Genomic DNA, 11,419 nt, shown 5'->3' with positions numbered 1-11,419 from the left:
CACAACCTACTGTAATTCATTAGTGCAAAAAACACGCATTTCCACTGCGAACTATGCAGACCTCAACATGAAAAATGAAATGGTGTAAATCAGCCAATGAAGCATTCTGAAATGTGCAGAATTTGCACAAGCGTAATTGCACAACATCTTTCTGTGTTCCTTAATTCACGTTGTTTGATTAATGTGCTGTGCTTGTGCAAACTCAGATCCCCCAGCTACCCTCCTCCTGGCTGTGTGAAGAGCAAAAAGAAGCTCAAACCTGAGCAGGATGGCGTGTCAAAGTCCCACCGTCTGTTACGGCGAACATGCTCAAGCACGGTGAAGCCAGAAATGGACGGCTGTGTCAGCAAGTCGCACAAGCTTCTGGGCCACTCTCTCTCCAGCGACCCGCGGATGGAGCAACATCAGCCCCTCAAGCAACCCCACCGGCTGCTGTCGAGGCCCTGCTCGACCGCTGTTAAACCGGAGGACTGCCCGCCGCTGCGGCCTCATAAACTGTCGCCGCGGTCGAGCATGGCAGAGCCTCGCTGCGAACACGCTGCTGGCAGTAGCGATGGCGATGCTTTGAAGCCCCACCGGCTCCTGGGCCGCTCCTGCTCAGGCAGTGTGCGGACTGAAGAGCTGGATGGCCTGAAGCACCACCATCGTCTGCTCAGCAGGTCCTACTCCAGCAGCACCAAGATGGGCAAAAGTGACATCTTTAAAGAGCCTGTCACTGAGAGCAGACGCCTCTCCCTTACCTCAGGGCTAATTGGCATCCTGGCCCCATCACTCTCTTCCACACCTCAGGTAAGGATTGCGTTGGGATTGCGTTGTATGCAAATACTTCCTTGAGATTACATAATAAATTAGGATTTGCCTAATTTGATTGGCTGTTTGGTTTGGCTTTGGTCAGTGACACCTGATCGAGTGTGGTGCAGTGAGATCCAGGCAGATGAAGTCTTTCAATAAATTTGTATTTTATTTGAATATAAAATCATAAATGATAACAATAACAGAAGATGGTAATAATGAAAAAATTTAAATGAAAGAAAAAGATTAAAAGAACACGACATTCAAATAGAGTATATTCTACTAAAATTTCTAAAAGAGTAATCTGAGTATCTAAGCATCTGAGTATAATAATCCTTGTAGAAGAAAAGAGACAAAGGCCTTTGCAGCATGTGCTATATATATACACACACAGGAGAACTTACATCCTCTTACAATATCACCAGATGTTTATGTCTGACTCATAAATGTCAAAGGAATTTATCCATTGTGTCATTATCTACGTATTGTCAAATATTTCCCCCACCTAAGTTGAATTAAGTTCAGGACTAGGTCACATTGACATGACCTGTTAAAATGCAGTAGGTCAGATAAAAATAGAGCTATGTGTTGTGATTTTACACCCTTCGAGCAGAAACAGCAGAGTTAAGCAATCTTCAAATATCATCTTGCAAATACCAGCTCTTGGAAAGAACATTTAGTACCACAGAAAGCAAATTCAGAGAACATTCTTCATATAAAAATATTTAAAAAAGGCGCTCAACATCTTACCAAAAACATCCTTTTACCATAACAAAATGTACCTTTTATATGTCAGACCAGAAAATATATCCTACGTCTACAGAATATGATTATAAATGGAATATGAAAAAAGAATAAATGAATAATACTGAATATATACCTAACATAAAACAGTAATATGAATATAATGAAGAGTAACAACAAAAAGAACCATAAAGAATAACTCGTAATGAATATAATGTATAAATGATTATGGAAAATAAGAAAAGTATAACATCCTTGGAAATTTGCATACACCAGAGAGTTTTGGATATGAAAGCATTATTTAACAGAATTTATTTACTGCAAAAATAAGAGTAAGCAATTTCACAATTAATTGCTCCTACTAGGCAGAGATGAGAGAGTTTAACAGGTTGAGGACAGGGGGATTTATTTAAAAATTGTTCTTGCAGAGAGATAAATTCTGTAGTTAAAACATTTTGTCCCACTAGTGTAAATTTTGGCTTCAGGCATTGAAAACAACTTTGTGTGTTTGGTTTGCAAATTTGGTTTGGAATTTAAAGGGAGTTCAAACTTTTTTTCTGTTTTCTCGAGTAGCCAAACATCGGCGCCAAATCCATTCCAATCAGAGACAGAGGCTTCCTTGTTCAGGTAAAAAAAATAAAAATCTACATTTCCCCCTTTGCCTAAATTCATTAATCAAACAGTATTTGGGGTTGGAATAATACAACTCTTTCACTTGCAAATACATGCAAAATCCTTTCCTGAAGCAAACAGGGCATGTGATTGGTTGCAGTAGTTGACATTCTCCAGTCATTAGTATTCTTGTGACCAAAGTTACATAAAATATTTCAGGAAAAATTCTAACGTTGTTTACTCACCATCAAGTCATTCCAGATGTTTCAAACATGATGAAAATATTTTCGTTTTTAGTGAACTGTCCTTTTAATTTGTATTAGGGTTTTGGTGGAGCTCTTCTGGCAGCTGCTGATGCTATATTACTGTTACAGAGGGGTGAAATGTTACTGAACAGTTGCATATGTGTTGACCTGATGTGTAATTGCAGACTATGGAGTATGCAGAACAGCGTATCCCTGTACTGAACGAGTTCTGTGTGGTCTGCGATGAACCTCACGTGTTCCAAAATGGACCAATGCTCAGAGTAAGTCTGTTTGCTCTACTAGCAATCTTGGATTGGTAAATGGTGTGAATACTTTGGAATGAATTATTGAAGACACCTGTGATCGCATGTATTTTAAAGTATACCGTAGACTACCATTCAAAATTTTGGGTTTAGTAAGATTTTCTAATGTTTTTAAAAGAACATTGTTGAGACAGTAAAAAACATTTATTTCAAATAGAAATATTGCGTAATGTAATAAATGACTTTACTGTCACTTTTGATCAATTGAATGCATTCTTAATGAATACAAGTTTTATTATATTTTTTAATTTAACATCAAAATATTTAGAAATTAACTTCATATCTTAAGTTTTGATGTCACAAAGACCATTTTCTTTTTCCATATTATTCTGCCATATTATTCTTCAGAAAATAGTTATGCATAATATTTCATTAAAATCATTAAAAGTGAGCCAATTCATGTTATATGTGATTAGATTAATTCTGGATTAATAATAACATTTCACTTCTAATGATCTTGTTTATAATGTGTCCTGCAGCCCACAGTGTGTGAGAGAGAGTTATGTGTATTCGCCTTCCAAACGTTAGGGGTCATGAATGAGGCTGCTGATGAGATTGCCACTGGTGCTCAGGTACACAAACAAACAAAATAGACATACGCAACTGTAAGCACTCATACAGTCATTCTGCACAGAAGATACCGTGTTTCTAACCAAATGCTTTAACAATTTCGGTTTGTGACTACAGGTAGTAGACCTACTGGTCTCCATGTGCCGATCTGCGCTGGAGTCTCCAAGGAAAGTTGTCATTTTTGAGCCATATCCCTCTGTGGTGGATCCCAATGACTCACAAGCACTTGCCTTCAACCCCAGGGTACTTAAAACACTAATAGCAATTAGCTTTAGCTTAACCTGTCTCTTTAGTGCAGTGGTTTTCAAACCTCTCCATGAAGTACCCCCAGCACTGCACATTTTGTATGTTTCCCAATATCTGACACACCCACTTCAGGTCTTGCAGTCTCCACTAATGAGCTGATGAGTTGAATCAGGTGTGGACTATTTATACTACAAAACATCATAGAATAGTGCATAAGTACGCGATTTGGGACGCACCTCAGGACAGGTTTGAGAACCAGTGCTTTAGTGTAATCCTGCTATTCAGAAAGGAATATTACATTGATTGTTTGAGTTCTTCTTCAGAAAAAGGACTATGACCGAGTGATGAGAGCACTTGACAGTATCGCATCTATCAGAGAAATGACCCAGGTATTAAGTTAGGTACACAAACAAACAAAATAGACATACGCAACTGTAAGCACTCATACAGTCATTCTGCACAGAAGATACCGTGTTTCTAACCAAATGCTTTAACAATTTCGGTTTGTGACTACAGGTAGTAGACCTACTGGTCTCCATGTGCCGATCTGCGCTGGAGTCTCCAAGGAAAGTTGTCATTTTTGAGCCATATCCCTCTGTGGTGGATCCCAATGACTCACAAGCACTTGCCTTCAACCCCAGGGTACTTAAAACACTAATAGCAATTAGCTTTAGCTTAACCTGTCTCTTTAGTGCAGTGGTTTTCAAACCTCTCCATGAAGTACCCCCAGCACTGCACATTTTGTATGTTTCCCAATATCTGACACACCCACTTCAGGTCTTGCAGTCTCCACTAATGAGCTGATGAGTTGAATCAGGTGTGATGGATGAGGGAGACATACAAAATGTGCAGGGCTGGGGGTACTCCAGAGCTGCGTCCCAAATGATGCACTATACACTGAGGACAGGTTTGAGAACCAGTGCTTTAGTGTAATCCTGCTATTCAGAAAGGAATATTACATTGATTGTTTGAGTTCTTCTTCAGAAAAAGGACTATGACCGAGTGATGAGAGCACTTGACAGTATCGCATCTATCAGAGAAATGACCCAGGTATTAAGTTGAATTTTACAACAAAAGCATGTTTTTTTTCTGTGATTGTTATTGTTTTTAAGGCCATCAGTCAATTAAAATAAACTTGCCAAAATGTAATACCATGTTGACCGTTGACATTTCTTCTGCACAGGCTCCATACCTGGAGATAAAGAAACAAATGGACAAGCATGATCCCCTGGCTCATCCACTGCTGCAGTGGTATGACAGAATGACACTTCAGTCATTTTCTACTCCACTCCTGCATTTTAATGATGTGTAAATGTGATGGTCAGCTCTCGTAACAGCTCTGATTACATAGTCATGGAGTGTGTGTGTGTACATCCATCTTTGTACTACCTAGGACAGTCAGTATGATCATGTGATGAACAATTACTCATATATTTAAATACGTCTGCATTCCTGCAGTAGAGGGTTTCAAACCTAATGGGGTATATAACATGGCTGATAAATCCATTTTCTTAACAGGGTGATTTCCAGTAACAGATCACACATAGTGAAGCTTCCTGTTACTAGAGTAAGTCTTGTATCTGTCTTATTAAGCATTTGTAATGATTTCCCTTAAAATTTCTGCTATCAAATGCCACAAGAATGTGAACATTCTAGTTCTAGATTAAGATGATCAGGGTTACGCTGCGTTTCCACTACAGCGGCAAATCTGCGCTCAGTGCCGCTGGCAACGCTACAACGCCACTGCTTTGGGGCGTGTCAAATTTAGGGCAGAGCACGCCTCTGAAAAACACCCTGTTTACGTTTCATCTTCTTCCTTTCACAGCGATTGGTTGTCGACGTTTGCATAAAGTCGAGGAATGCCCAATCTTTTTGACACTTCTCCGCGCCGCTTTCAATCCCATAATACACCCGCGCGAGCGTTTAAACTCAACTTCCATAGGAATGAATTGAAAATGCTCGCTCCGCTGCGCTCGATACGTGCCAGTGGAAACGCACCGTTAGACTAATGGCTCTTTTCCACTGCATGCCATGGCTCACTTTTGTTTGTTTTTTTCACTGTGTACTGTACCTAGTACCTGGTGCTTTTTTAGTGCCACCTCGGTTGATGTTCCAAGCGAGCCGTACCGACACTAAAATGTGACATGTAAACACTGCAGGTCACTAATTGGTCAGAGAGAATCGTCACTTCCAGGGTCATTGGATTTGCAACACAAGACACCAAACCCGCTAGACCACCACAGTATCATTTGTTTGGAAGACTTTTTTTAAACTACTTGCTTTAAATGACCGTCACACGCAACTTGAGAAAATAAATGGCTGTATCGTGGTCAGTAGACGAGGTGGCGGCGCAACTATAACGATCAGTCTATAATCGTCCCCGCTGTGAAGCGGTACTACACTGCAGTGGAAAAGCATACCGAGCCAAAGTAAAGCGAGCCGAGCCATACCACGCAGTGGAAAAGCGGCTTAACTGGCATTACCCCACTAAGAGAGAATCATGACTCCTTTAGAAACCATCTTTCAGTTCTTCTGTATTCCTAAAGACAGTTTTAAATTCACAGGAAGTCTTCAATGTCTCATGATTAAGGTAAAATGATTAAGGCTTAACATCTCAAGTGTATGCTCTTTCATCTTGTTTTTCTCACAACAGCAACTGAAGTTCATGCACACATCCCATCAGTTCCTCCTGCTCAGCAGTCCACCAGCCAAAGAATCCAACCTCAGAGCTGCCAAAGGCCTCTTTGGGAGTACCTTTGCTTTCCAGTGAGTTCCATTTTAAACAGCCAATACAGCATTTACCTTAGAAACTGCAAATCTGACCCACATCATTACAAATTCATAAATTCATGATTAGGGTACAACAAGGCTTAAGGAAAATGTGTTTTATCTGGTCCCTAAGTATATTACAATATCTGTCCGGCTGGAGCTTATAATTTTTTGGCAAGCGCTTGGCAGTTTTGTGTGCAGTGTGAATGTGTGCAGTCTGTGAATAGTCTGTGGGTGTGCTGAACAAATGTTGTAGATGCCACAAGCCTGGTTTGGACTGCAAGACATAACAGAAAAGCAATAATTTCTTTCTTTAAATGCTTCATGGCATTGTGATTATGTCCACTAATAATAAATATTTTAAATTTGGAAGTGCATTTCATTGTCACAATAAAAGGAAATCAGTTTTAGCTGTCTTAACTAGTTCAGTTGTTATTCAGCTGTGCAGCAAACTATATCTTGAAGGAGTCATAGAATTCAAATCTGTCTTTTGCACAGATCTAATTAAAGCCACAGCTGTACAGGCATGAGGTTTCTTGCTGACTTGAGAACACTGGCTGTTGATTTTCCAGTTTTAAAAAGACAAACTGACTGGCTCTTTCTCCCTCTCGCTTTCAGTGGATCACACATAGAAAACTGGCACTCCATTTTGAGGAATGGTTTAGTCGTGGCATCAAACACGAGGCTTCAGGTACTTACATCTAATTATAATGCAGATGCTTTACCCACGGTATCTGATTCTTTAAAGAGACCTATCATAAAAAGGGTTGAAGGGAAAGATGTTTTTAATGTAATTAAGCTGGGATGAAGTGTAGATGAAGCAGATTTTTTTTAATATAGTGGAAATAGATGTAGTAAGATATAATAGTGTGTGTATGTATATATATGTATGTATGTACACCAAGAGCTTGTAACACTCTAAAGAGAAAGGAAAAAATGAAATCGCATCATATGACCCCTTTAATGTAATTAAGCTGGGATGAAGTGTAGATGAAGCTGATTTTTTTTAATATAGTGGAAATAGATGTAGTAAGATATAATAGTGTGTGTGTATGTATATATATGTATGTATGTATGTGTGTATATGTATATGTGTGTGTGTGTGTGTGCATAATGCATTATGTAAACCTCTTAAACATCTGAGCAGACTGCAGCTCCATGGCGCTATCTATGGGAGTGGAATCTATCTCAGTCCATTATCAAGCATATCCTTTGGCTACTCAGGTCTTAAAACCTTTAGGAGCAAAACTCCTCTACTTTCTACATAAATATATGCAATAAATGTATAATTGCTTGACATAACTGTGTCTTTTCCCCCCAAAGGGATGAATAAAAAACAGCAGAAAGTTGCTTCAAAAGATGAAACCGCTGCCAACAAGTCCAATATTAATTTGCAGGTACTTTTTTTAGTACTACTATTTTCTTCCCCCAATCAATTGACAGTCATTATTATCTTTCTTAAAAAAAAAAAAATGCTTGGCATCCTGAACCCTGAAATATGATCCACATTTTTCTGGTTTTTTTTTGCTTTCAGTCACAGAAGAAAGGCCAGAACCCCCAGTTTCTGCAGAGCCGCAACCTTAAATGCATAGCCTTATGTGAAGGTACACATTTAACACACATTTATATTATCATCTGTAATCTTTGTCATGTTAATAATCACTTCTTTTTATATATATGTAACAGTTATTACATCTCCAGACCTGCACAAGCATGGGGACATCTGGGTAGTTCCAAATACAGATAATGTCTGCACACGTTTTTTCTTTGTGTAAGTACAGTTATGTCTATCTCAGCATATATATCTGTTCCTGTTGCTAAACTAATCAGTTAATAAATATTGTTTAAATATCTTTAAAGGATTAAGTTGGGGTTTAGTTCTTACATGCATGTACAATCATAACTATAACTTTCAAAACATCTAACGGCAACTTATTTTTATGTTTTTTTTTTTCATTGAGATGGACGATGTTCATATGTGATAGGTCTGTTTGTATAGTTTTGTACATTTTCTGCACAATTTGGTAAAAAGAAAAAAGGATCATGCTACTTAGCATTTGGTGCCTTATCGATAAGGATTTAATGGCAAATATGACTGTACTGTCATATATGAAAATACTGTATATAGTGTAAATAATGCCACGGCAACAAGGAGGCCAAATATTTTCTGTAGTATGTTTTTACTTTTTCCTTCTTTTGCGAACAGATCAAGCTTTTTGGCTTTTTACAAGTTATGGAAATAGTAGCTTATATATCTGTTTATGTTCATTAAATTCAGATTTGCCAATAATTCAGACATTTTTGTCTTTTTTCTTTCTAACTGAAAGAAAATAAATACTGCAAAATACCATTTAATACACAGAAGTCTGCAGCCTTACTAGCCTCGCTCACCTTTTCCACAGAGCCGTTCCTTTTTTTTTTACAACCATGAAATGCCTGGCCAGTTCACAACATCCAAAAATCTACTTCAAAATGGCTGCTGACACCATTAAAGGGGTCATATGATGCTATTTTAAAGATCATTATTTTGTGTATTTGGTATAACAGAATATGTTGACATGCTTTAATGTTCAAAAAACACATTATTTTTCAAATACTGTACATTATTGTAGGTCCTCTATGCCCCGCCTCTCTCAAACGCTTCGTTTTCTACAAAGTACCTCCTTCTGACAAGCGCAGTCTGCTCTGATTGGCCAGCTGACCCAGTGCATCATGATTGGCCGAACACCGCAAACACGCGTCGGAAATGTAACTAATGCCCCTTACCATAATCGCTTCAGCTTTCAAAGTAAATATCAAGACAGTTAATAATGTCTTTAGTTTTACCATCAGTTCAAGCCCGAAAGGGCAACAGAGTCGCGTGACAGACACAGTGATGATGCAGTACACAAGCCGCGGTTAAGACAGCTGACGTGCTATGATTTCTGACAGGCAGTTCACTCTCCTGTGATGTGACCCTGTTCCCCTCACACACACACACACAAATCATTCTAATATGCTGATTTATTATTAGAATTATCAACAGTTGTGCAGCCAAATATTTTTAAGTTACGCCTTCTTTCTTTGCGTGAACGTTTGGGCGGCGTTATGCAAATCTTCTCACATCGTGACGTAGACATGTGGGGTGTGTTAGAACGAGCCGTTTTAGGTAGGCGTGGTTGACTCTTAACTTTTATAAAGAATATCTCTTTGGATTTGAGACTTTAGTCTTTGCAACTTTACAGATCTTCTTTATGCACCAAGAGCTTGTAACACTCCAAAGAGAAAGGAAAAATTGAAATCGCATCATATGACCTCTTTAAGATGTAGTCAGAATATGTTTATGAGGGGAAAGGCAGTGCATGGCAATTTTGTATAGAGTTCTAGAATCGATTCAACATTTCAAGTGTCTGTCCTCTGAAGCACAAATACAAATGATTCCATTGTTGATTTTCTCATAAAATGTTGTATTGTACTAATTTAGCTGTACCTCTGTAAATTAGTGCTAGAACAGGCTAATCATTGACTCCAGTTGGCCAAAAGCCAGGACACTTGGCACAGGTAAGTCACTGATATTATTATTTGCACAACCCTAAATCAGAAAAAGTTGGGACGCTTTGTAAATTGCAATAAAATCAAGAATCTGTGATTAGTTAATTTTCTTTAACCTTATTTAATTGACAAAAGTACAACGAAAAGATTTCCAATGTTTTCACTGACCAAATTAATAGTATTTTGTAAATATAAACAAATGTTGATTTTGATGGCTGCAACACACTCCAGAAAAGTTGGGACAGAGGCATGTTTAACACTGTCTGTGTCACATCAACTTTCCTTTTAATTACAATATTTAATAGCTTGGGAATTGAGGATTCTAATTGTTACATTTTTTGCTTGCTTGATACAAGACTTCATCTGTTCAACAGTCCATGGTTGTCATTGTCTGATTCTTTTTTTCATGATGGGCCATGTATTTTCAATAGGAGGCAGGCCAGTCAAGCACATCCTCTCTCTGTCTACAAAACCACGCTGTTGTAGCACATGCAGAATGAGACCTGCATTGTCTTGATCTAATACCCTGTGGCGATTGATGTTGAAAAGACATCAAATTGGCATCAAAATTGACGTCAAAAAACAGGTCAAATATGCAAATCAAAGTGAATTCAAAACTTGACATGATGTTGATTTGATGTAAATTGAACGTCAAACATTTTGGCCAGTGTGGGATTAACTTCCTATATTCCTATCACCCAATTACAACTGGAAGACATTGCCATCTAAACTGAATTTAAAATTCTTACAGCATTTTGATCATGTCTGGACTAATATTTGACGTCAAATTGATATCAAGGTGCCCGCTGGGTAACCATATATGACTTGCCATGAAAGACGTCATCTTGATGGCAGTATGTCTCTGTACAATCCCAATATATGCCTCCATGTCAATGGTACCTTGGTACATATGCCAGTCACCCATACCGTTTGCTCTGCTGCACCCCCATACCCCCCATAACCCCAAACATCATAGCCTCACCTATTACCAATTCACCTGCTTATTTTGGACTATTTTAAAACCGTTTAATTGGGATATTCTATAACCTTTTCCCTTTTTTTTTTTTTTACCTGTCCCAACTTTTTTTTTTGGAGTGTGTTGCAGCCATCAAAATCAAAATTGGTTTATATTTAAAAAATACATTTAAGTTGATCAGTGAAAACTTTGGAAATCTTTTCTTTGTGCTTTTGTCAATTGAATAAAAGTTAAAGAGAATTACACACAGATTCTTGATTTCATTGCATTTTACAAAATATCCCAACTTTTTCTGATTTGGGGTTGTACAAGATACCTAAATACCAGTAAATCTTTCTGCAATGTTGCATCTTTCTGAGATTATTATATTTATTATATATTAGTATTAACTGAGCTGTTTCAACTGAAAGAAACTTGCACTGACTGATGTTAAAATATATCGGTGCCTTTGTTTTATCTCAAGATGCACGCCAGTAATGGTTTTTCTAAGGCATGTTAATAAAAATGACTTAGATGTCCTAATTGAACTATGGCCTAATCCTGGCTTAGTCTAAGCCATGTCTGTGAAACCAGGCCCAAGACAGTCAGACCACACAAATGAAAAAAAAAAA

General features: G+C 38.1%; 1 protein-coding gene across 1 annotated transcript in view; it reads left to right on the top strand.

Annotated features, from left to right (window-relative positions):
• LOC107708633 (poly [ADP-ribose] polymerase 8-like) overlaps positions 1–8,102 on the top strand; it is a 53,086-nt gene extending 44,984 nt beyond the window's left edge. Inside the window, exons 14-25 of the mRNA XM_016512912.1 lie at positions 2,579–2,674; positions 3,196–3,288; positions 3,404–3,529; positions 3,856–3,921; positions 4,716–4,783; positions 5,051–5,099; positions 6,186–6,298; positions 6,920–6,992; positions 7,456–7,525; positions 7,625–7,698; positions 7,836–7,905; positions 7,988–8,102. Of these exons, the coding sequence (XP_016368398.1) occupies positions 2,579–2,674; positions 3,196–3,288; positions 3,404–3,529; positions 3,856–3,921; positions 4,716–4,783; positions 5,051–5,099; positions 6,186–6,298; positions 6,920–6,992; positions 7,456–7,525; positions 7,625–7,698; positions 7,836–7,905; positions 7,988–8,076 (987 nt within the window). The 3' untranslated portion in view covers positions 8,077–8,102. The remainder of the gene's footprint in view (positions 1–2,578; positions 2,675–3,195; positions 3,289–3,403; positions 3,530–3,855; positions 3,922–4,715; positions 4,784–5,050; positions 5,100–6,185; positions 6,299–6,919; positions 6,993–7,455; positions 7,526–7,624; positions 7,699–7,835; positions 7,906–7,987) is intronic.
• The last annotated feature ends 3,317 nt before the right edge of the window (positions 8,103–11,419 follow it).

Source organism: Sinocyclocheilus rhinocerous, unplaced genomic scaffold (genome assembly GCF_001515625.1).
Source record: "Sinocyclocheilus rhinocerous isolate Xijiao unplaced genomic scaffold, SAMN03320098_v1.1 scaffold1858, whole genome shotgun sequence".
NCBI classification, from domain to species: domain Eukaryota; kingdom Metazoa; phylum Chordata; class Actinopteri; order Cypriniformes; family Cyprinidae; genus Sinocyclocheilus; species Sinocyclocheilus rhinocerous.
This window is presented reverse-complemented; position numbering and strand designations above follow the sequence as displayed.